The sequence below is a fragment of the Lissotriton helveticus genome, chromosome 1_1, assembly GCF_964261635.1.
Source record: "Lissotriton helveticus chromosome 1_1, aLisHel1.1, whole genome shotgun sequence".
NCBI classification, from domain to species: domain Eukaryota; kingdom Metazoa; phylum Chordata; class Amphibia; order Caudata; family Salamandridae; genus Lissotriton; species Lissotriton helveticus.
This window is the reverse complement of record NC_136057.1, coordinates 210,180,239-210,206,549: the sequence shown is the minus strand read 5'-3', so window position 1 is coordinate 210,206,549 and position 26,311 is coordinate 210,180,239. Positions and strand designations below refer to the sequence as shown.

The 26,311-nt window shown below is 46.2% G+C and overlaps 1 protein-coding gene across 1 annotated transcript; it reads right to left on the bottom strand.

Moving 5' to 3' along the window:
* Window positions 1-3,830: 3,830 nt before the first annotated feature.
* On the bottom strand, window positions 3,831-5,333 carry LOC144768544 (uncharacterized). Its single transcript, XM_078652320.1, has 2 exons — window positions 4,966-5,333; window positions 3,831-4,673 (listed from the first exon to the last, which is right to left on the bottom strand). Exons 1-2 carry the CDS (start codon window positions 5,300-5,302, stop codon window positions 4,114-4,116), a joined length of 897 nt encoding a protein of 298 aa, XP_078508446.1. The 5' UTR covers window positions 5,303-5,333; the 3' UTR covers window positions 3,831-4,113.
* Window positions 5,334-26,311: the final 20,978 nt, after the last annotated feature.

Here is a 26,311-nt window from a genome sequence, read left to right as displayed (position 1 = left end):
CCGCGCGCCGCCCTCTTTGCTGCTCCCGCCCCCTCCCCCTTACGCGCACGTGACCTTGGCGGGTCACAAGCAGCAACAGCCGCCGCGGCGCCATCAGCAGCGCGCCGCGGTGGCCTTACCCGCACTCCGCTGCGGAGGAGATCGGTCCTGCCAGCCTCCCCCAGAAGCGGTACAAAAGGGGGTGGTGATGGACAGAGCATCTGAATCAATCAAACACTCACACCCAGTCAAAAGATCTGGGTTTAATCCATCACCGTTCTTTAGCCCACTCTGCCACCCCAGTTCAGACATGGCCATATGCAAATCAGTCTGACCCTGTGCCTCATGGGAACAGACCAGCCCAAACTGCCAAGCCATGTCTTCCCTGGACCGGAAACAAGCTTCCGAGGACCGGTTTCTGGCATTCCAGCCGTCTTCAGCCCGGCTTGCTTGATTCCAGTGGCAAAGTGAGCAAGGGACTCACGTCTGAGCATACCCTGCCACACTTATGGCGGCCAAAAGCGGTACAAAAGGGGGTGGTGAGGCGCAGCGCTTCCTGCACCCTAGGATCCGCCAGATCGTCCGCCGCCATCTTTCTGCTCGCCGCGTCAGCCTGCCTCTTCTCCGCACCACCGTCCGCCTCGCACAGAAACCGACCAGCAAATCCCTCACAAGTAAGACAAATGCGCTCTCACTACCCCGCAATGTGCGAACGCCCTCTAAAAAACACTAACTTCTCACTACACACAAAAAACCCCTTCACCTCCCCGGCTGCTGGGTCACTGTCCCATCAAATGGTGCCCAGTGACCCAAAATGGCCGTTCTTATACCCTCCCAGCCCAAAAGAAGCCCAAAACCGCCGCCAAGCCCAAACTGCCCAAGTCCCTTCCTGTGTCCTCCTTATAATGTTCCCCTCCCCTTCCTCCCGGAGCCCCAAAATCCCTGGGGGGGCGAGCCTCCCTCCGGTCGGCCACCCCCCGCAAAGCCCCATTCAATTCTATTCCGCACTGGGAAATAAATCAAGCAATGTGGAGCCTCCCTACCAAGACTCGAACCCGTATCCCCAGCTCCGCGGCCGACCGTCCTAACCGCTAGGCCACATTCTCTCCCCGACAACAACGCCCAACTTGCGGTAAATACTGCACACAACGAGGGTGCTCTCCTACTAATAACCCCGCGCACTGTTGTGAAATTATGGGGGTGACGCACTCTCCGTGGCACACCACAAACTGTGCGATAGGTCTGGAGGACACAAGGCCACCTGAACCCTTCTCGTGACTCTTGGTCTCTAGCGCTGCCGATAGCTTCGGGGGAACCGCGCGCCTCAAAGGCCCCCTACCCGCACCCCCACCTGCCTATGCATGCTGAGGACCTTAAAGGCATGGCAGGCGAGGGCCGATACATGTGGGCAGTGTAAGTACAATGTGGCCGTGCATGGCAGGCGAGGGCCGATACATGCGGGCAGTGTAAGTACTATGTGGCCGTGTCTGTGGGGCTCCCCTGAACGCGGGAGCCCCGATATAGATGAAGGAGGACGGGAGCCCACCCCGCCTCTGCATTCGCTAGCCTGTGGCACTACCAGGAAGAAAGGATGGGCGATTTGGTGACAGAGGCCGGGAGCCCACCCCGCCTCCTCGTTCCCCCACCCATGTGGTGCCGTGGGAGGGCCGCAGTTCCCATGAGGGCCGAAAAGTTATCCCCGTCCTGAGGCGTGATCTCGCCACGCAGGTGAGCCCATCGTTCTAAGCGTGGCTCGCCGAAATGCAGGGATCCCCGGTGTCGTTCTGTTCAGATCATTTTTTGGGTGGGGGAGGTGCGGGGATCAGCCCGACCACGACGCGCGGTGATGCTGAACATGTTCAGGGGGGGCAAGGGCCAGAAGTCCCGAATCTGGATTCTCCCTTCCCCCCAGCCGTGGAGGGCAACACAAGTATTAGAGATGTGCCCTCCTTCGTCCCCCACATCCCCCCGTTCGCAATCCCCGGCCGTGCCGTAACCCGATGAGGACCCACCTGCCCGCACAAATCACCCATATTGCCACATCTTCCCCACCCCGTGGCATCCTGCCACAGGCCCCTGTGTAACCTGTGCTTATCCCAGGGACGGGGCCGGGGGGAGGCGAGAGCGTGACACTCACCTAGGCCTAGATGTATCAAGCTTTTTGCGATTCGTTATGGCCGAAATTCGCAGAATTTTGACCATAACGAATCGCTAATGAATATTTTGCATATTTCGGGATGTATGTGTTTTTTCGCAGCGCATAATAAGAAATCGCTATTTTTTGCGTTTTGTTATTTGCGTTTTCATGTTTATGCGAATATTTCTTAGCGATTCTCTTTTTTGCATGATCGCATTTTAAGAAGTCGCTATGAAATGTATCAAAGAATCGCAAATAGCGAAAAACGGCAAATCGCAAAATAAGAATTCGCAATTAACACTAACTCAAACCAGGTGTCATTTTTTTTGAATCTTTAAAAGACAGCCCCAACTGATTTTTTCAACAGAACCATGGCTGGACTTTACCTGATAGCTAGAAGACTGCACATCCAAGCTCTTGCACAGATGAGACAGAGGCAGGAAAGGATTTTCAAACTGAGGATTACCTTATTTCAACAGACTGAAGAAGATATTTTTGAGAAATATAGACTGCATCCACATACCATTTTGGACTTAATTGAGGAGTTAAAGCCTTTTTTGGAGCATGAGACACACAGGACACATTCTATACCAACTCATGTGCAGGTCTTATGTTCCCTGCACCTTCTTGCCTCAGGATCTTTTCAAAGGGTGATTGCAGAGGTGGGAGGAGTATCTCAGAGTGCCTTTTCAAGGTTTTTTAGGGTATTTTTGGATGCAATGATGAACAGGTTGCAACATCATATTTACTTCTCCAGCACACCTCAAGATATTCAAATTTCTAAATTTGATTTTTATCAAATTGCCCATTTTCCACATGTAATTGGATGTATAGATGGGACACATATTGCCATTACACCTCCAGCTGCAACTGAGCATGTTTATAGGAATAGGAAAAGTTACCACTCTTTAAACATTCAAATGGTGTGTAATGCTAAGTATATTATTACTGACATTGTTGCAAAATTTCCAGGAAGCACTCATGATTCATATATATTTAGACACAGTGGATTACATGGACGTTTGAGTGCTGGTGAATTTGGAGATGGATTTCTGCTTGGTAAGTGCTACTTAAAAACACAAAATCAATTTTAAAACTTTTGTCAATCTATTTTTAAAACTGTCACATTTCTGAAATTACAATTTAGGAGACAGTGCCTATGCAGTTCGTGATTTCATTTTGACACCTTATCTAAATCCAAGTAACATTCATGAAAGGAAATACAATAAGGCACACCGTTCTACACGTGGAGTTATTGAAAGAACTTTTGGAATTTTGAAAAGCAGGTTCAGAAGAATCCATAAAAGTGGAGGATCCTTGCAATATAAACCATCATTGTGTTTCAAAATAATTACATGTTGTGCTATGCTACATAACATGGCTATTAGAAAAGGAACAGAATGTGAAGTGAGTGACCCTGAATCTTCAGACAATGATGATGTCCCTCCACCAAGAAGATGTGCAACAGGTTTAGGAGCTGTGGCTGGGCGACAAAGGCGTGCAGAAGTTACTAACAATTATTTCTAGGTAAGAAATAAAAACACAACATCTTTGTTTTCATTATGTAAACCTTTAATTTTTCAAAATTAGAAGGGTAAAAAAAACCTGGAACCTGTTAATCCACAGGACATACATCTGACAATGTTTGCTCACAGTGTCATTCTCTTTTATTAATATATATGTTGAATTTTCTTTTTAATTTTTTCCCCTTCTGCTACTCCTGCGTTGGCCTGGGCCACTTCTCCTCACAGATGTATGTTGGCTACCAAGGCTTCCACTCCTCATGTCAGGGGTGTCCAAAGTGGGCGTAGGGTTACTGCTGGTTCTACTGGAAGTGTCCTCAGACTCAATGGCCTCAAAGAACGCACTTGCCCCTTTCTGACAAGTTTTTAATAATTCAAAAGAATGGGATACTTTATCCAGCCCTTTGGCAACATTTCTACTGCATTCACCAACCATGCGTTGCATGGCAATGCTTCGCCTATTACTCTGTGCTGTCACAGTCTATTTATAGCTGCATAGTACTTCTGTAGTCTGATGTTATGACTGCGAGAATCCCTCACTCTGTTTGACTCTGATCTTTCAAATGCTACACAAAGTCTGTCCATGGAGTCAGCCATCCGCCTCATACCATCACCCACCTTATTGTTACTCTTGTTTAATTTATTTAGTTGGGCATTAATTGACCTTAAAGCTTTATGTTGTTTTTGTTGCACTGAAAGCATGTTGTTTTCCAAACCAGCAAAAACATTTGCTGTCTCTGTGACTTCTCCCCTGCTTCTCCTGGTATTATTATTAGAATATGATCTTCTTGAAGCAGAATAACTAACTGTGTCAAGATGTATAACTTCCTGTTCTGACACATTTATGTTATTTGTTGATCCCTCAGGTTCATCATCTGATTCTTCAAAAGGTTGCAGTTGTGCAACTGCTTTTCTTTTTCTTCTCAAAAAAGACAATGATTCATGCTCATCACTGACATTTACTTCCTCTGGGGCTGTAATATGTTCCTGTGAGGATTGCCCCCCATCACCATCATGTGAATCTACAACATGATCTGGGAATAAAGAAAGAGTCACATGAGATGCTTGCCTGTCTGTGTGCTTCATAACTATTAAATTATGCTAACTAAAGAGGTAGTATTGTGCACTTATTCAGATGCATGTATGTTAGTGCAGCTTAAATGTACTGCATATCATAATTAAGCAGAAATGTAAAACAAAAAAGGGGATCAATTTTCACATTTAAGTGCTGTTATTTATTAAACACATGGAATAAAGCTCACACACTCATACTCATACACTCATGCTTCTAACTTATGCAATGAAAAAGTCAAGCATCCTGCTTACCATGTTCAGCAACTGTGTGATCAGAACTGTCTATGGCTGAGACTCCGGAAACACTTTCATGCTGAATTGTAGATTCAATGAGCTCCTCATGTGGGGTTGGTTGGTCTACATTTCCAGATCCTCCACCAGTTTTATTGGCATCCTTTAGTCTCTCAGCAAGTTTTTCCTTTGCCCTCAGCCTCATGTCGTACCAACGCTTTTTAATTTCATCAATTGTCCTTGGGATGACACCAACTGCATTGACTTTTTCCTGGATTTCCAGCCATAACTTCCTCTTCCTGACTTCAGGAACATATTTGGCTTGCTTTCCAAACAAAAGTTCATGATTGCAGGCCATTTCCTCCACCAGTGTCTCCACCTCCCTCTCAGAAAACTTTTGCTTCCATTTCCTTTTCTCTGCTGAGGGGCCTCCTTCTGAATTTGCAGCCTCCATCCTGAAGTCAAGCAGCTCCTCTCTCCAGCCAAACAGGTTTCCAACTGCCACTGGGTGTGGCTCAGGCATGCAGGTGAAACTAATCAAGCCCATTTCCTGAGTATGACTCAGCTATTTTGTAGTTGGCACCAGCAGATTCACGCTTTTTTGCGATTTCTTAATTTGCGAAATTCGCAAATTAAGAAGTCGCATAAAATTCTAAAATAAAATTGCGACTTTTAAGGAATCGCAAAAAAGTCGCAGAAACATACATACATCGCATTTAACGATTTCTTAATAGCGATTCGCAACGACTCGCTATTAAGAAATCGCTAACGAAAATCTTGATACATCTACCCCCTAATGTCCTAATCAACGATGACAAACGCGCAGGCAAGCAGCGAGGCAGGCAGGTGCAGGACGACCGGACAGCATCCAGACAGGAAGCAGCCGGATGGGCAGGACGACCAGCAAAGAGGATGCATGCTGGCGGCTGGGGCCTAAATACCCGGCCCGCCACCAACTCGCCCTCCCCCGGGTGCACTTCACTGGTGCACCCGGCCAGAGGAGGGGCGGAGGACTGCCCGAGCCTCCCCCTCCAAGGACTGGAGGAAGGGGGGGCTACGACTAATGGGCACTAAGGGGGCTGCCCTGCTGATGTCCCCCTGTGGGGGACGCGGGCAGCGGCATTCCCCTTTGCAAACACCGTTGTTTATTTTTACCATCAACTCCACAGGTGTGTGAGATTGATGGTTGTACTTATAATCGTGGATTCCGCGCACTCTTGATTCGGCGTTTTTTTTAGTCAACAGGAAGGTTATTGCATCGCTCCTTGAACCACTTAACATGGTAAGATGGTAATATTTGTTATGCTTTGGTTGTTACGGGCAGTTTAAACCGAGGCCGAATACGGAGAGAAACTAACTAGGCAAGCTGGTTGTCACTGTTTCAGTTTGGAGAATAGTTTCACCATTAGATATTCCACAGTAAGACGCCTCTTTTTATGGGGGCATCTGTTAATATGTGATATCCTTTTGTGTATACTCAGGGTGAACGATCACCAATTTATTGGCCACATGGTGTACTGTATTGTGCCTTGCCGTTTATCTACCGAGCACGCTAAATAATCTTGGGATGCTTTCTCTGATCTAGATGTTCGGGTCAGGATACATTTTGGTCCAGACCGACCTGGGGAATCTAATATCAACGTCGGGTGGCAGTTCATTACTAGCAACGTGTCCAAAGTCATTTTAGGTAAAAGGAATATATCATTTATTTGTTGCACTACTTATAGTCTGAGACCCATTTCCAGCCTTTAGCTAATGTTGTTTTATTATTCAACAGGAACGTCTTATATATATCTGATATTGTAATCTACTCCTTGTATTATAATATTGCAGAGATCGCCTACATTTATAAGGTGAGCTATTGCCTCAGCGTATGGTCTTCCTTGATCTAATAGTTTCAATTGCTGTTTTGTGTGTGGTAGGGTCTATTGAACACCACTGCTTTGTGCCAAAAGTATATATAAACTAGCCATCTGGTCTTCAGGTTATAAGTTACAAGACCACATGAGCATCTTATTCCCCTTTTTTACTGAAATATCGTTTTGTTTGATGTCCTATTTTGATATCTATAGGTGACATTATTCGTTGGTACCATTTGTGAAATCTACCTTACCGACGTTAAGAATACTGATTGGTCCGCCTATCTTAAGAATACATATTGGTGAGTTTTTACATATCAGTTACTGTTCTAGCCAATTGAACAGACTGATACCATACATGTAACTTCTCACCACTCTTTAGCCAATGTTATAGTTTTTGGAATTTCTCTTTTTACGTGTTGTACTACATTGTAAACATCGATCCGTTCTATCAGGTTATGAGTATCTTTTGATCCAATTAATCCTCCTGTGTTTTTCATTACAATCTCTTGAATATATGAAATGTAGTATTCTGTTCTCGATATCAACGTGTCATAGGTTTGGGCAATAGGGCAATATGTTACCCTGTATACAGCACTTCGGGGCACCTCAATTCATAAATATACATATATTTATTTTAGATATTGCACGAATTGGGACTGTATTCTGTTACTACATGCCGTTTTGACTGACATTGGAGGATCAGTTCTTACTTCCGACGCACATCATAGTTAATCAAGCGGGTAGGTTATACTTATAAGTCTTGAAATAACCGTCTTGATGTTTTGTCCAGTTTGTCACTGATACTAGCATATTAGGGTTTATTTTATGTTTTATACCCTCTTTCATCTACTGCCCTTTAGGGACAAGGGATTTAAGCAGGTAAAACCTGCATTGATGTTTTTACAACTTATGGTGTCCCCCATAGTGATGTTTGGGGTTGCAAATTTTTTGGTAACGTCTATACGTGCTAGACGGAATAGACTGCTGAGAACCCCAATGTTGGAATATATACAAGTCTAGTTTAACTTTATTCGCCAAGAGTAGCCGATTCTTGGAATTAAGTAACTCGGTAAAATGAAATTATAGATAACTTTCATAAATATGACAGATTTTTGGAACATGTAGTTTTTTAAATGTTTTTAATTGTTTTTACTAAATTGTTTTTATTCATTTCTAAATCATTACCTCCCAGCAATTGCTCATTAATGACTTGAATTGTTTTATAATGAATTGAATTGATGATTTGTGTATATTTGTGTATACCTGTGTATTTGTATGTGTAGTATACTTTTATGATTTTAAAATAATCGAATAAAGTATTTTTGACTCTGACTCTACTGCCCTTTAGTTGTCTTCTTCTCGTTCCCTTTCATTCTTCTTCCTTTTTCTCCTTTCTTGTATTTCATAATGTTTTCTATTATTTTATTCAGGACAGTTCTCGTTGTTGTTTAGAGGGATACAATCAAATTATTCCCATGCTTACTGTTTCGCTACAGTTCTCCCCCTGTAGGCGATGGAGTTGGTTATAATATAATATATTATGAGTTGTTTTATATGTCTCGTATTTATATATATATTTATATGCATGTGATATTGTAATTATTGTCTATGGGCCCGATTCAGAGAACTAACTTAAGACAAAATCCTAAAGTTACTACTTTTGGTATTCACAGAAGTTAGGATTTTGTCTTAAGTTTGTCTTAAGACAGACCTAAGATAGACTTAAGACAGACTTAAGTTAGGATTTTGTCTTAAGTCTGTCTTAAGTCTGTCTTAAGACAAACTTAAGACAAAATCCTAACTTCTGTGAATACCAAAAGTGGTAAGTTTAGGATTTTGTCTTAAGTTAGTTCTATGAATCGGGCCCACAGTTGCAATGTTAGATATTTATGTGCTTTTTTATACACTGTATATGTTATGTCAAAATGTGAATGATGTATATATATATGTTTTTAATACTTCCAGCCTTGAAAAAGTCTGTAAAAGACGAAACATGTGCCGGCAAGCTGGGTGCTGGGAACTTTTAATGACATTTTGTGAATAAAAGAACATCAAGATCAACGCATGTTTGTGATCCCTTTATATTTAACCAGACTTTAATTGTTTTTTCATGTTCTAGTCCATACATAACTAAATTGAGTAAAATAGGACTTTATTATCAAGAAGAGAGGTGTGCTGCTATAATTCCCTTTTCTGTGTTGTACATTCTAAATCACTAACAGAAGTGAACCTACAAGTATGTCAGATTATTCTTTAAAAGCAGTTATACAGCTTGCCATAAATAAGTTATGATCGCAATTTACTGGCTAAATATAAGCAGTTAATTAGTCTCATACTGTCGCATTTCTATATGAGTATATGTTTTCCTTCGTTTTAATGCATATGAAATATATCCAGAGTCTGCAAAGCAAACTTCTATTGTATTTAGATTACATAAAAAGTTAAATGCATCCTTAAACAAATCAAACCATTAGCAATATATAATGGTTTTTAAAAACTTTTCTAATATCCTGATAAAAGTTGCAAAAAAGAATAAAATGTTGAGTTGACTGTACAAATGTATCACTGCCTGTGCAGTTTGGTAAGTTGGTAAGTTATTTGTCCACAACCCCATCTGTGGCACTGCAACAATAAAATGTAAAGTGCACAACACAAGCCTAGTGTATTGGTTCCAATCGATGAACAGCTCTGAATTAAGCATGGGCGTAAAATCCGTTACGCTCGCGGATTTTTCGTATTTTCGGACAATCCGCAATCCGCGAACTCTCGCGGATGTGGCGAGAATACGCAAATCTGCGCGAAGCGGATTTTTTGCTTGTGTTCGCACTGCTCGCGGCGCGGGCAGCAACAATCTCGCACTCGCGAAAGTACAAAAATTACAAGGGGAGGGGTAAAGGAAGTGGCCCAGTCTCCAACTTCCTGTTCCTGTCCAGCAAGCTCCTCCCATAGGGGTGGGGTGAAGGAAGTGCCCCAGTCTCCAACTTCCTGTTCCTGTCCAGCAAGCTCCTCCATTTCCTGGCCACTTTGATTTCGATCTTTACTGGGAAGGATTACTTTTTGTGGTTGCTGCTGGATATTTGGATTTGAGGCCTTTTGGATTACTTTTGGATTCTCAATTTGATTTCACAAATAAGTAAGTTGTTTGTTTGTGGTGATTTTTGTGTGTGTTGCTTTTTTTTCGACTTTTTTTGGGGGGAAAATCTGCAAGTTCGCGAGCTGAGGATGTTTTTGCTTGTGTTCGCACTGCTCGTGTCCCGCGCAGCAACAATCTCGCACTCGCGAAATTGTAAAAATTACAATTCTGCACATGAATTGAAAACCACCAGGCTTAGTTATGGGTGCATGCATGATACAACTGTTTTGTTGAATTTTTTTTTAACATGATTCTGGCCAGGGCATGGATGGCATTGGATTGTGGTGATCTTTGTGTGTTTTACGACTTTTTGGGGTGGTGTTGGGGGCTTGCTATGTGGGTGGGGGCCATTTTATTGCCTGGTCCCGTGTGGGTGGGGGGTCTAGGGGCCATTTTTAAGCCAGTTTGTGTGCTTTGTGCCATAGGCCTGCACCCAGTGTGCTCTGATGTCATCAATTATGCCCAGGGGGCCCAGAATCGGTCTGTTCGCGGATTTTGCTGGTTTTTCGCCACGTTCGCGCCGTGAAGCAACAATCTCGCACTCGCGAAATTGTAAAAATTGCAATTTTGCACCGGAAAACCACCAGCAGGCAGCATAAGCCTTCTGAAACTTGATGGATGGCATTGGATTGTGGTGATTTGATTTGTGTTGTGTTTTTTGACTTTTTGGAGTAAGGGTTGGGGGCTGGCTATGTTGGTGGTGGCCATTTTGAGGCATGGTCCTGGCCATGTGGATGGGGGGGTCAAGCGGCCATTTTGAAGGCAGGCAGTGAGCTTTGAGACATAGGCCTGCACCCATTGTGCCTTGCTTTCACCCATTGTGCCCAGGCGGAGTCAGGGGTACATGAAAGTACAACCCTCTCTGTGTGTGCTCTCTTGGATCAATGTTAAATTCCTGTTCCCCAAAAATTTAGCAAATCCTAATTTTGAAATGTCCATATTGTGTGGTGTGCACGTGTGTATTCATAAATGCCTACTTGCAAACTGTTTATTGAAGCGCTACATATGCAACATATATTTACTGATGTTCCTCTGTCTTCGTTTGCTTTTAGGTGCACAAAACCCCGCATCATCGTTGAGCATCAGTGCCAGGAAGAAGTCCTGCTGCGGCCTGTTGTTCCGACATCTGAAGAAGATGGCTCCAAAAAGAGGTGCCCGTAGGTCCTCTTGCAAAAAAGATGTCTCTACTAAGGAGAAGAAGAAGCAAGTGGCACCACTTACCAAGGAGACTGGTGGCTCAACCAATACATTTTTGGGGGAAAAACAACAAAAAAAACAAAGGCCCACCATGAGTGCTGCACAGGTAGCCTGTTTAGTTGTTGAATCACCAACGACCAGTGATGTTGGTTCATCGCAAGAAAGTAGCAGCACACCATCAACACAGGTTGTAACTCATCTCACAAGTACTATTCAACAACCAAAGCCGCAACAACAACTGCATGGGCTACTAGTACAAGCAGAAGTACATGCGCAAGGAGCTGTCCGAGAAGGAGCTGTCCGAGAAGGAGCTGTCCGAGAAGGAGCTGGCTGTGAAGAAGCTGGCTGTGAAGGAGCTGGCCGAGAAGGAGCTGGCCGAGAAGGAGCTGGCCGAGAAGGAGAAGGCCGAGAAGGAGAAGGCCGAGAAGGAGAAGGCCGAGAAGGAGAAGGAGAAGGCCGAGAAGGAGAAGGCCGAGAAGGAGAAGGCCGAGAAGGAGAAGGCCGAGAAGGAGAAGACCGAGAAGGAGAGGTCCATGGAGACTTGCAAGTAGAGGTCAGTGAAGATGCCCATGTAGCGGCGCATGGAGAGGTGCAAGTGCCCACAATGGTTGTTCTTCCAGAAGTAGGGGCACAGGAGGAAATTGACTTTGGAGCCGGGGTATCATGTCAGGAAGACAAAGCCACTCCTCCTGATGATTCATTTTCTCCCAGCTCCCCAGCAAGGAAAAGATCAAGGAGGGTGTGTAGAAGTTCCTCTTCAAGCCCTGCTCCATCAGATGATGATCTGGATCTAGATTGGCAACCATCTCTGACGTCTGAGAGGGAGGCACACCATGAGCTGCGAAAGGTATGAACTTATGGATCCGAACGTCGGACTTGATGAAGTGGTGCATTCTGATGTTGTTGAACAGGATGACAGCAATGACCTAGTCATCACACATGTCATTCCAGCCACACCGGCCATGCAGCAGACAGACATTTATACCCTATCCCGACGTCATGCTGAGCGTGACCCTGGCGACGTGCCACTGGTAGCACCACCAACGCAGTCAAGTAGTACAGCAAGTTCAACAAAACCTACAGCTCCCATATTTTCTCCCCAGAGGGGGACTCCATCCAGCTCGACTCCCTCAAGTAAGGTTGCTGCAATAATTGCACAACCCAGTAGATGTCTGCAAGGCTCATCCACCACTGCTTCATCTGGCATTGGCAGCAGTATCACCTCGTGCGGCAAAACCAGAAGTTTCCAGTCCCCAGTTTGGAACTTTTTTAGTGTCCATGAAAAGTATGATAACATAGCCGTTTGTTGCATTTGTAAGACTAGCGTTAGCCGTGGTAAGACTGGTACCAACTATGGAACCGGAGGCCAGATAGGTCATCTTGAAAGAAAGCACGCTGTCGAATGGTTTCCGCACCTAGCAAACGTCAAGGGAAAGCGATCCCAAAGGGCAAGTGGCCAAAATATACCCATACTAGGTGTTTCATCTGAAGATGACGGGGAGGTAGAAGAAGCGTCAGACATGTGTCCGGTTGCACCCAGTACCCCTGGCAGCACCACACCCTCCGGAACACATAGGAGGCACACTGAGAGTCTGGGAGACACACCAATGCGGAAAATGTCAACACTGATCAGAAGTGGGTCGAAGAAGGCATCAGCATCATCCCGTAAATTTGTCCAGCGCACCATTTCAGCCATGTTCTCCTCAGATGTGCAATTTCAACGCAACCACCCAACTGTACGCCTGTATAACACTAAGCTGGCTAAAATGCTAGCGGTGGACCTTCTCCCTTTTTCGTTTGTCGAAAATGTGGGTTTCCTTGAACTCGTGGCAACATTGGCCCCTAAATGGAAGGTTCCTAGCCGGTTCTATTTTGCCAGGGTTGCTGTTCCAGCACTACATAAAGAGGTGCTTGAGTTGGTGGGGGCAGCTTTGCAGAAGAGTGCTGTTCACACTATACACCTGACAACAGACATGTGGACCAGTTGCCAAGCCCTTGATTACATGTGCATCACTGCACACTGGGTCTCTTTTTCAGGGGTTGCAAAACAGATAAATGCAGGTGGTGACTTGGTCGAGATTTTTAAGGGTGCTCGTAAACATGCAACATTAGCCATGTTTGGCATGGAGAAAAGTCATACTGCAGTCAACATTTTGGCTGACTTTAACAAAAAGGTCTCGCAATGGCTGCCCCCAAGAAATTGCAAGGTTGGTTATGTTTCTACAGATAATGGCAGCAATGTAGTTAGGGCCATGGAGGACGGTTTCTATTTCAGAGTGCCGTGTTTGGTGCACTGTATCAACCTTGTTGTGCAAATTTTTTTGAAAAAAGAACTTGCAGTCGACAAAACACTGACCATCTGCAGAAGAATATGCACACATTTCAACCATTCTTTTAAGGCCCGGAAGGAGCTGAGGCGCAAGCAAAATGAACGTAGAATGCCAGTGAAAGCACTTATCCAGGAGGTGGCAACACGTTGGAACTCAACCTTCTACATGCTTGAGCGTCTGCATGAGCTGTTTCCAGTAGTCAATGAGTATTTCTACAACCTGGGTGGTGATACAACAGAAATGATGCTAGCGGTGGAGCAATGGCAGCTAGTTAAAAGCCTGACAGACATGCTTCGTCCTTTTGAGGTCTTCACGCGTGACGTCAGCAGGGAGGACTGTTCTTTGAGCAAAGCAATCCCATTGTTGCTGAAGCTTGAGCACCAAGTCAAGGTGGTGTCTTCACAATTAAAAGACGTTGGAAAGAACGAAGCACATGAGTTGGCGCAGAGATTATTACAACGCCTAGATAGCAATGAACGGCTTGTAAAAATCAAGAAACAACAGCACTACATTTGTGCTACTATTCTGGATCCACGTTACAAAAGCCATTGTTTGGCAAAGTAATAATTCCTTTTGAAACATCGGATGTTACAGAGTACAAAGGTTGGCTAGCTCAGTCAGCCATTCGTTTTGAGAGAGAGCGGAAGGAAACTGTAGGAGAAGACCCAAAAAAGCACTTCTGCATCTGTGCCTGTGGCAGAAGTGAGTGTCTTTTCCTCTGAGCCGTTAACCACACCAGCAACCGTATCATCTGCACCAGGCCCAGGCGATATGTCTGAAGCGGGTTGGCTAACTCAGCTAGGGTTTCCTTGTCCTAGAAAGGACACAGAAGTGCAAAGTACAGGAATCCGGGAGGACATTCTTTCAATGGTGCAGGCCTATCTGGATGACTCAACAGAGGTCAATATTACTGAGGACCCATTGGCGTATTGGCATGGGAAAAGAAAAATATGGCGAGAGCTCACCAACCTGGCTATCAATTACTTGTCTTGCCCACTCGCAAGCGTGTCCTCAGAACGTGTTTTTAGTTCTGCTGGTGGCATTGTGACTTCCAAAAGGTCCCGCCTCTTGCCCGCAAATGTGGAGCGGCTCACCTTGATAAAGATGAACCAGCACTTCATACCACCAGATTACAGAGTACGAGAATCCACGCAGGAAGAAGAGGACACCGACCTACCTGAGGAAAGTTCTCCTCAGTTACCAGAAGTAACCCCGACTGATGATTTAGCAGAGTATGAGGACGAGTTCTGCTTCCCTAACAGCGAGTTCTGAAAATGAGTCAATCATTCATTAATTGTAAATTTAGTCCTCCTTATTCACTTTTATTCCTGTGTGTCTGTCTTTCTTTAGCAAGTGCTTCATCACATTCCCAACAAAACTGTAATCAAACAATAAAACAACAAGCCCATCAACAGAACTGTCTTCATTTTGATGCCGCAGCATTCCTCAGGTTCACAACAGTTAGTTGACAAGAACTCAGTCCTGGTCGTCTATCCTGAGTCCTCCTCCTCCAGACTCACCCTTCCATTACCCATAATGCTGATGCCTGGATTCTGCACAATGAAGAAACTTACGTTGACGAGTCCCCTAACGCCTTAGGACACTGTGAATTCCAGGTGGAGCCAGCCCTCAAACACAAATTACAGGTAAGGTAAGCGTTTGGATGGGAGGTAGTATAATGGAGTATTCGGAGAGGCGAGAGAGTGACAGTGGTACTAGCAGTAAAGTCCTAGGGCTCTTGAATTAACAAACTCTGTGACAGGCATTTACTTTGGAAAACATTTGGCCTATTACACGTGAACGTTTAGGCGTTATTATTGCTCGCTTGCCTGTCTCAGGGGTGCTGTCTGTGGGGCTTCTAGGTTTTTGGGTTGTGTGAGCACGGCTGCCACATTTCTAATGTTGATTGCTTTTGTTTTGCAGAAAATCCACGCCGGGAAACTCCAGTTGGGGCCCTGCTGCAGAACGCCTTAGGACACTGTGAATTCCAGGTGGAGCCAGCCCTCAAACACAAATTACAGGTAAGGTAAGCGTTTGGATGGGAGGTAGTATAATGGAGTATTCGGAGAGGAGAGAGAGTGACGGTGGTACTAGCAGTAAAGTCCTAGGGCTCTTGAATTAACAAACTCTGTGACAGGCATTTACTTTGGAAAACATTTGGCCTATTACACGTGAACCAACACGATGACAGTGTTCAGTAAAACGAACTTACTGCAAAACCACCACCCACCAGGCTCAAAAGTAGTAAAAAACAGATATGCTCAGATAAAGTTTGAAAAAGTATATTTATATCCCTAACAAAATAATCTCCCGCAAGACCCTCCCTAACCCCAAATAAATAGTCCATCAAAAGTACCCAAAAAACCCCAACTCCCAATTCCCACCCCCCAAAAGTCTCTAAAAAAGGGGCAAGGGACACTCTACGGATGCAGGTTGTTCACTTTGGCCTCCAGGGCATCATGCCTTAGGGCCAGGGCATCGTACTCCTCCCGGAGCATGGCGTGATCTAAGCGGAGGCCCTCCATCACCTTTTTGTACTCTTCCCATTTCTTGACCTCCGCCTCCAGGTTGGACACTCTGCGGAGTGCACGGCGCAAGCGAGCCTTTACAGAACTGTGAGGAGGTGCTGTAAAGGATACACGATGATTCTGCAGGAGCGTCAGGGATCCGAAGTATAATCCACAGCCTTCCCCTGCTGCCTACCACTCTATCAAGCACTAGAGCACAGGAGGCTAGCCAGGGGAAAACAGGGAAACAAAACAAGGAAAGGTTGGGGTAACAACTGGGTGTTGAGGGTCTTCAGTCTGGTCGTTTCAACCTTCGTGTGGACTTGGTAATCAGGAGAGACTGAAATGCAAAGAGTTATATTCTTCAATCTGGAGAGGACAATCACATTCCTAAGTTTCGTACATAACCTCACATACCTAGATGTTTGTACATTGTTGTCCCTGAATGCATATGTGAAAACCTCTGGAAAGGAATATAACTGGAGCTGTAGTGAAGAAGACAATAACCTCATAAATCCACGTACCCAATGTATACTTGTCGTAGTAAGAGACAAACAATATATCGTGCTCACTCTGTTCTATTGTCTTTAACAGCCTCGAAGCACACCCCACAGGATATCCTAATATAAGCATTTGATAGTCAATATTCTTGATGGTGAGAACAACATCTATAATGATCAAAACAAAGAGTCAGAGTCAATACAGTAACACTTATAACAACACTATATGCAGCGCAGAAATGCGCTGTTACCGTATTTCTGGAACATGTATCTGTATCCCACTCCTCACTGGTCCACGCAATGGTTCAAGTCCAAAATGAGGTGAATAAACACCAGTACTACGAACCCCAAGGAATATGGTGAAAACAGGGAAAAGGAGAAGACCTAACTAACTAAATAGAGAGCACCGGTAAACCACCCAGCCACCAGCGGAGCAATACCCGGCTGGTAGCGGAGCAACCCGATGAGGCAAGACAAAGTTAGGGAGAATGTGTGCCCGGCCCGTCAGCGGAGTAAAACCCGGCTGACAAGCGGAGCGTAACACCAAGGAGGACAAAAACAGAGGGAGGATGCCCGGCTCTTCAGCGGAGCAAAGCCCGGCTGAAAAGCGGAGCTGAAATGAGGCAAAGGATATGGCAAGGGAATCTCGCCGGATGGCGGAGTAAAACCCGGCCGCCGGGCGAGATGAGAGAATACTGAAATGCAGTCTAACTGCGGAGAGACACAGAACGTGTCAAATGTACACAAGAGCGGTGGGGTGGCAATGTGTAAAGGAGAGCGCCGGCCGGGAAAGGCTCAGGATGAACCAAACAGAGCCGAGGACTCTCACTACGGAACAAACACCAAGACGAAGAGAAACCGGAAGTCAGGCACAGGAAGTCAGGCACTGGAACGGACCCAACGGAGCTAGACGCAAGAACGTGAAGCGTCGCTCCTTGGGTTAAGGGCACCTAAGTAGTGCATGTTTAAAGGGCCAGCGCACTAGGAGGGGGCTTGGGGCATGACAGTACACTCCCCCCACAACAACCCCCAACCGGTTTTGGCTTGTCAGGGTATCTTTTATAGAAAGCCCTTAACAGTCTGGGTGCATGGACGTTAGACAGGGGTTCCCATGTACGTTCTTCCACACCTTACCCCTTCCAGTGAATCAGATACTGAACCGTACCCCTAACTCTACGGGAATCTAGGATTGATTCAACTTCATATTCCTCCGAGTCCTGCAGAGTTAACGGAGTAGGTTTTGCTGGCAGAGTAGTCCCTGGTTCAACCGGCTTTAGTAGGGAGACATGAAAAACCGGATGAATCCTGAATGAAGGCGGAAGCAGTAATCGTATGGCAACAGGATTGATTATTTTTTCCACCTTATAGGGACCTATGTATTTGGGATTGAACTTGCGTGGACCCCCGAGAGTAATGTATTTAGTGGAAAGCCAAACCTCATCTCCTGGTGTGTATATGGGTTCTAATCTTCTGTGTAGGTTTGCCCCTTCTGTGTATCTCACCTTGGCCATCTCAAGACTCTCCAATGCCTTCCTCTGTATTTCATGTAACTCTTCTACTCTATCTGCAGCAGCAGGGGTTGGACAATCTAAGGAACCACCAGAGGGCAACAATTTAGGATGATAGCCATACAGGCAAAAGAACGGAGAGATCTTAATAGAGGAATGCGTGCTGTTATTATATGAGATTTCTGCCAACCAAACCAACTCATCCCAATCCACTGGAGACTGCAACACCTGATTCCTTATGTATTGCTCAAAACACTGATTGACTCTCTCCGTCTGTCCATCTGACTGGGGATGGTGACTTGAGGACAGACGGACGTCTATTTGAAGCAAAGAGCACAGACTCTTCCAGAACCTTGACACAAATTGTGCTCCTCTGTCGGAAACTAATGCAGATGGGAAACCATGAAGCCGCACTATGTGTTGCATGTATATGGCGGCTAATTCCACTGCTGTGGGAAGACGTTGTAACGGTACAAAATGAGCCATCTTGGTGTACATATCCACCACCACCAGTAGCGTAGTGTTCTTTGCCTTGGTGAGCGGTAGTTCCACTATAAAATCAAGGGACACCGTATGCCAGGGACCGGGAGGGGGAGGTAATGGCATGAGAAGGCCTACAGGGTTGAGGCGAGAAACCTTAGTCTGTGCACACACATAGCAGGTCTTCACAAAGTTTTCTATATCTGCCAACATTGTAGGCCACCAATAGCGCTCACGCACAGTACTAATGGTCTTCTTAATCCCTGGATGGCCCGCTATGGGATGTGCATGATACCACTGCATAACCTGGTTTTGGAGGTTCTTTGTCGGTATAACCACTCCCCCTTGTACGCACACTAGGTCTCCCTTCTTGGTCGTGTCTTGTGAACCCACTAGAGCCTGCATGTCTGCTGACGCTTGACTACGTTTAACTTGTACCAAAAACTCCTCCTCTGACCTAGTTCCTCCTACAATATTCATTCTAGGGATAATCGGTGTAGGATCAATGGGATCTGTAGGTGTATCAAAACCCAACCTTGAAAGGGCATCTGCCTTCCCATTACGTTTGCCTGGTCTGTACTGTACAGTGAAGTCGAACTCACTGAAGAACTGAGCCCAACGCAGTTGTCTCATGGAAAGTGCTTTCGCTGTCTTCAGATATTGGAGATTGCGATGATCGGTGTAGACTACCGCAGGGTGTCTTGCACCTAGGAGATACTGCCGCCACTCTTCGAATGCCTTCTTGATGGCCAGGAGTTCCTTGTCCCCGACCGCATAATTGTATTCCGCAGGGGAGAGTTTATGCGAGTAATAGGCCACTGGATGATACTCACCGGACACCGCATCTGCCTGAGATAGAACACCTCCCACTGCCACTTGCGAGGCGTCTACCTCCACCACAAAGGGCAGAGCAGGGTCGGGATGAAGCAGCACCGGGGCACTAGTGAATGCATTCTTAAGCATCTGGAAGGATCGCTCTGCCTCACCGGACCAGACAAAAGGAACCCCCTTTTTTAACATAGATGTTATGGGTGATACCAAGTCCGAGAAATTGCGAATGAATCTCCTATAGAAATTGGCCAGACCTATAAAACTCTGGACTTCTTTAACCGTCCGCAGAGCCGGCCATGCCAGTACAGCCTCTACCTTGGAGGGATCCATGCGCAGTCCACCAGGGGAAACTATATATCCTAGGAACGGGACTTCCTGAGTATGAAAAGTACATTTTTCCAACTTGCAGTACAACTGATTATTAAGTAACCGTTCTAACACGTTACGAACATGTTGTTGGTGCGTCTCCAAGTTAGAGGAAAAGATCAGCAGGTCATCAATGTAGGCAATGACGTAGTCATCGAGAATGTCTTTCAAGACTTCATTTATGAAGAATTGAAACGCCGCTGGGGCATTACAGAGCCCAAAGGGCATCACAAGGTACTCGAAGAGACCATACTTAGTGCAGAACGCAGTCTTCCACTCGTCTCCCTCCCTGACTCGTACCAGATGATAAGCGCCCCGCAAGTCCAATTTGGTGAAATATTGGGCATTGCGTATTCTGTCAAGGAGGGAGGCTATGAGAGGAAGAGGGTATCGGTTTTTTATGGTCACTTCATTAAGCTTCCTGTAATCGATGCAACACCGCAGGCCCCCTTCCCTTTTAGGAATGAAAAACAAGGAAGAAGAGGCCGGGGATCGCGAAGGTCTGATAAATCCTTTCTCAAGCATAGAGTCAAGATATTCCCGTAAATACACGTTCTCCTTCTCAGTGAGTGCATACACTCTACTACATGGTATCCTGGCTCCTGCCTCTAGATCAATACGGCAGTCGTAGACACGATGCGGCGGAAGACCCTCCGCTTCCTGTACATCAAAGACTGCTTGTAATTCATGGTAACAGGATGGTAGAACAGGATAGTCTTCCTGTTCCTCCTTGGCTGTGTGTACCTCTCTATGAGAAACTCCTACAACAGGCCCCAGCACCACCGGAGGAAAGGTTATAGTGGATGTTACCCAATTGATGACAGGATTGTGTGTCCTTAACCATGGGATACCCAGAAGCACAGGGAACTGTGGGGAACAAATTAAATCAAACATTATATCCTCATGATGATCAGGAGCTATAACCAAGTGCATCGAGTTGGTGTGATGAGTAACTGGACCGGAAAGAAGGGGACTGCCATCGATGGTAGTGACATTACTGGCAATCTCCTTCTTAGTGTCGGTTATCATATTCTCCCTAGCCCATTCCCTGTCCATATAGTTACCAGAAGCCCCAGAGTCAACCATTATCAATACGTGTAGACCAAGAGTGCCTTGTGTGAGATATGCAGGTATATACAGATGGTTAGTAGGAGCGTACGTATAGTCGGAAGAAGAGACTGTTAGTCCAGACCTACCTGAGTTCCTCGTCTCACAAGAACTCAGGCTGACTAGTTTCCCGACACCTTGGACTGAGCGGGTTTGACTGGGCATTCCCTTAGGAAATGACCCGCTTTCCCACAATACAGACATAACCGTAGAGTTCGTCTCCTCTGTCTTTCCTCGGAAGTCAGAGGACCTCGGACTATGCCTATCTGCATGGGTTCGCTGTCTTCCGTGGCTTTTTCAGGGGCAGGTTTTTTATCCTTCGGAGCAACATACCGATACTCATGCTTCCCTTTTTCTTTCTTTCGTTCATGCAAACGATGATCTATTCTCACTACCAAATCTGTGAGAGCACTACAAGAGGTAGGAAGGTCGACTATCTGGGACAAGGCATCTTTCAGTTCTTCTCGCAACCCCCTGTAGAACATGGTACTGCGTTTTTCTTCCGGCCAATCGGACTCAATCACCAATCGGCGGAACTTAGTAATATAGGTCACCAGATCCTGAGTACCCTGTTTTAGTTCTAATAATTCAGTATCGGCAGAATGCGTATACATGTGTCTATCGAAGAGCTTACGGAATTCTCGACGAAAAGCTGCGTAATTATGTAACAGGGGGTCATCTCTGTCTACTAAGGGTATAGCCCAATCAGCGGCAGAACCACTGAGATAAGAAATTACAAAGGCTACTTTGGCCTGATCAGAGGGAAAACATTGAGCCTTGCAGGAGAAATGAAGTTGGCATTGACTGAGGAAAGCCGCGCAGCGCGCTGTTTCTCCTGAAAAACGCTCAGGGGGTGCTAGAGGTATTGAATGGGGAGTAGTCACTTGCACTACCGATGGCCCCCCTCCTGTGGCATTAGAAGTCTGTTGTCTCTGCAGGGAGTCCATTCTGGCCATCAATGTCTGAGTCTCAACCTGCAGATTACCCAACATACCTGCCACATCCGCCAGCGTGACCGCTTCGAGATCCATGACGCTCGGGCAGAACTAACCACTTGGGCTTCACGTTCTGTAAAGGATACACGATGATTCTGCAGGAGCGTCAGGGATCCGAAGTATAATCCACAGCCTTCCCCTGCTGCCTACCACTCTATCAAGCACTAGAGCACAGGAGGCTAGCCAGGGGAAAACAGGGAAACAAAACAAGGAAAGGTTGGGGTAACAACTGGGTGTTGAGGGTCTTCAGTCTGGTCGTTTCAACCTTCGTGTGGACTTGGTAATCAGGAGAGACTGAAATGCAAAGAGTTATATTCTTCAATCTGGAGAGGACAATCACATTCCTAAGTTTCGTACATAACCTCACATACCTAGATGTTTGTACATTGTTGTCCCTGAATGCATATGTGAAAACCTCTGGAAAGGAATATAACTGGAGCTGTAGTGAAGAAGACAATAACCTCATAAATCCACGTACCCAATGTATACTTGTCGTAGTAAGAGACAAACAATATATCGTGCTCACTCTGTTCTATTGTCTTTAACAGCCTCGAAGCACACCCCACAGGATATCCTAATATAAGCATTTGATAGTCAATATTCTTGATGGTGAGAACAACATCTATAATGATCAAAACAAAGAGTCAGAGTCAATACAGTAACACTTATAACAACACTATATGCAGCGCAGAAATGCGCTGTTACCGTATTTCTGGAACATGTATCTGTATCCCACTCCTCACTGGTCCACGCAATGGTTCAAGTCCAAAATGAGGTGAATAAACACCAGTACTACGAACCCCAAGGAATATGGTGAAAACAGGGAAAAGGAGAAGACCTAACTAACTAAATAGAGAGCACCGGTAAACCACCCAGCCACCAGCGGAGCAATACCCGGCTGGTAGCGGAGCAACCCGATGAGGCAAGACAAAGTTAGGGAGAATGTGTGCCCGGCCCGTCAGCGGAGTAAAACCCGGCTGACAAGCGGAGCGTAACACCAAGGAGGACAAAAACAGAGGGAGGATGCCCGGCTCTTCAGCGGAGCAAAGCCCGGCTGAAAAGCGGAGCTGAAATGAGGCAAAGGATATGGCAAGGGAATCTCGCCGGATGGCGGAGTAAAACCCGGCCGCCGGGCGAGATGAGAGAATACTGAAATGCAGTCTAACTGCGGAGAGACACAGAACGTGTCAAATGTACACAAGAGCGGTGGGGTGGCAATGTGTAAAGGAGAGCGCCGGCCGGGAAAGGCTCAGGATGAACCAAACAGAGCCGAGGACTCTCACTACGGAACAAACACCAAGACGAAGAGAAACCGGAAGTCAGGCACAGGAAGTCAGGCACTGGAACGGACCCAACTGAGCTAGACGCAAGAACGTGAAGCGTCGCTCCTTGGGTTAAGGGCACCTAAGTAGTGCATGTTTAAAGGGCCAGCGCACTAGGAGGGGGCTTGGGGCATGACAGGTGCAGCCTTTGCTGCTCGGCGGTGGCGTCTTCCAGCACGGCTCTGGTTGGCTGGAGCACTGCGCTTACCGGCAGAACGTGGGGTCACGGAGGAGGATGCAGAAGATGTAACATTTGATGCACTTGAGTGCGTGTCGTCCCCCTCCATTTCCACCAGCCGGCGATATTGCGCAACAGTGGCATCCAGCCTCCGTTGCCGGGCCAGTACAGCCAGCATACTCCTGCTCGGTTTTGCAGTTTTAGTATTACCAACTATAGAAGAAAGAAAGACATAATCTGTAACGAATGCTCTTTAAAAATATGATTAACACAAAATGATTCAGCAGGCAGTTGTGTCACAGTACAACTAGCAACTAGCCAGCGCAGTACAAATCTATTCAGGCCAGTATCATGGGCGTCTGTATGGAGGGGCAAGGTGGGGCGCTTATGGTTTGGTGCTCTTTCATATGAAAGAGATCTGGCAGAAGTGAGTGACTTTTCCTCTGAGCCGTTAACCACACCAGCAACCGTATCATCTGCACCAGGCCCAGGCAATATGTCTGTTTCCTTCTCTCTCTCGCTCTCTCTGTCTCCCTCTTTCTGTCTCCCTGTGTCTCCCTCTACCTCGCTGTCTCTCTCTCTCTGTCTCCCTCCCTCACCCTCCCTCTGGCTCCCTCCCTCTCTCTCTCTCTCTCTCCTTCTGTCTTCCTCTCTCTCTGCCTCTATCTGTCTGTCGGTCCCAGCCTGCTGTAATTACCATATTGTAATTTGTCACTGGGCCAGCACTGGATACACATCATATGTTATCTAAGAGTCAGATAGTACCATGATCCAGCTTACCTGTACTCGCCACCACCACTGCCTGCTTCCTCACAGTCTGATTGTCCTCTGGCGCCGCATCCTCCACAGAGTAGTCCTCAGACTCGGAGTCGATCACGTCCGAGCTGGCCCCGCCACCAGATGTTCCACCTAAAAAATATATTTAAGACTGTTAGATTACACCACTCACTAGTATTTGGTTTAGGAAGGAAGAAATTTGAAAACAACAGAAAAAGTCATTGACTGTCTACTCTAGTCTAAAGTAAAAATGTCCCTCCTTCCAGGGAAGGCTGTTGTCTTGCTGCTTTTTTTTGTCACAATTGATGAATGCTTGCTTAATTTTAACACACACCATTTTTCTCTGAACAGACAGACGCTGGACTTCTACGGACAAGAGCAACATCAACTAAACCAGGTGAAAGCTCGGCTCGACCACAAGAAATGTGTTCCATTACTCATCAACTCAGCACCAAGCACTTTTCCTTTCCCAGCTAACTTTATTTTAATATATGTGTTTACTTTTACTTTTAATAAAGCTTTTAAACTTGAATAGACTCTGTGGTTTTTGGTCCTCCAGACTAGAGTGACTGAGCGAAAGGTTTTGTAATTTTTGCAAGGAGGAGTCCGTGCCGCTGACACTACCAGGTTTATACAGTGTGCCAAACACACCACTCTGAAATATTATGACTCTGGTCTTTGGTGTCCATAGTTTGGTTTGTGGAGAATTGTCCCTGCAACTGTAGTATTATTGATTTTGCTCCTATCTAAACACTGCTTCGAAAAAATTAAATTAGGAACGCTTGGACAACAATAGGTCCTGTATATTTAAATGAAAACTTACTGGGGCCAGCAAAGGAGCACTCGCCGCCCTGGCCTGCATCCTCCTCCTTTGGAGCCACTGCATCCACTGTTTCTGTCTGCTTGCCCCTGGGCGGACCTGACGTACAACATGAAAGAAAGAACAGAAAACATTGATGATTGCTGCTTGTCGATGTCCTTGTCAACCAAATCAAACATTTAGAAAGAACAAGAACCAACTATTTCAGCCAAAAAGAGGGCTACAAAGGAAGGACTGCACCTGAGCCTCTACTCTAGGGGCAGATTTACAAGCCCCTTGCAGCTCTTTTGCTCTGTTCTTGCGTCACTTTTGTGACGCAGCGCCACAACAAGAGAGGCGCCATGGTGTGGCATATATTAACAACGTGACGCATATGGGAGATGCATCCCATTCTAAAGCCCTGCGCCATAAGGGAGCGTTCCAGCGCAAGGGAGGGCGTTCCTGCGCAGGAACGCATGCTAAAAGTGGCTATGGGGAATAGATAAAATTTCAATCAGTCATTTAGGACAATGATGCGTCACTGAAACCCTGCGTCTGCATGAAGCAGACGTACGGCTTGACGCAGCATTGCTGGAGCTGCGCCATCGTTGCAACGCAACTCCATCAATGAGCCGCCTTTACGGCACCGATGCGTAACGCTTCGGTGACGTTTTGGGACCATGGTGTGCCGCATTGTAAATACGGCGCACCATGGGTGGTGCTGGCGTGCCGCACACTTTGCAGGGATGCGCAGGTAATTGCTAATCTGACACTTAGGGGCATACTTACGAGTTCTGAGCTGGACACCTCCAGATGTGCACCAGAACAAATGCGTAACGCAAAACTAACCTTGCGTCACGGCAGATGCGCCGCAATTACAATGCGGCAAACCCTGGCGCAAGGGTAGGCAGATGCGTGACGCATCTCGTGACGAAAGAGGGGCGCATCTCTAGAGTCGCGTCGCAGGCACGATGCAACTCTAGCAATGCTCAGGGCTGCCCAATACTCAACATACCGCATCAGTCCTCACGCCTGCTTCAAGCAAGCAGGCATAACGAATTGACGTAGCAGCGTCGCGGAAGTGCCTGCGTTAAATCTTGTAGATTTCACGCAGGCACTTTTGCGAGGCACACATCTGCCTGACCGTCACCCCCCCCCTCCCCCTGTGTGGGAACGCTCCCATTGTGGCGCAGGCCCAGGTCTTAACGTGGCGCATCTCCCTAGATGCATCACGTTGTACATGACTCGCAGGGATGCGCCACGTTTACGTCGCTGTGCGTCAGGTAAGGCAGCGTAAACGTGGCGCAAGGGGCTTGTAAATCTGCCCCTTTGTGTCTAGCATTACGCAGTTCTGTAAAGTACACTCATACATTACTCAGCCCAAATACATGAACACAAAATAGAAAACAAATAAGCAGTGGCACCGCCACAGAGAAGGAGAGCAGTGCACCTGAAATGCACAGAAGATTTTGAAA

Coding starts and splice junctions, on each gene's coding strand:
- LOC144768544 (XM_078652320.1), bottom strand. CDS start 5,302: ATGGCCTGCAATCATGAACTTTTGTTTGGAAAGCAAGCCAAATATGTT. Junction 4,674..4,965: donor TCACACAGTTGCTGAACATG/GTAAGCAGGATG, acceptor CTTTATTCCCAG/ATCATGTTGTAGATTCACAT.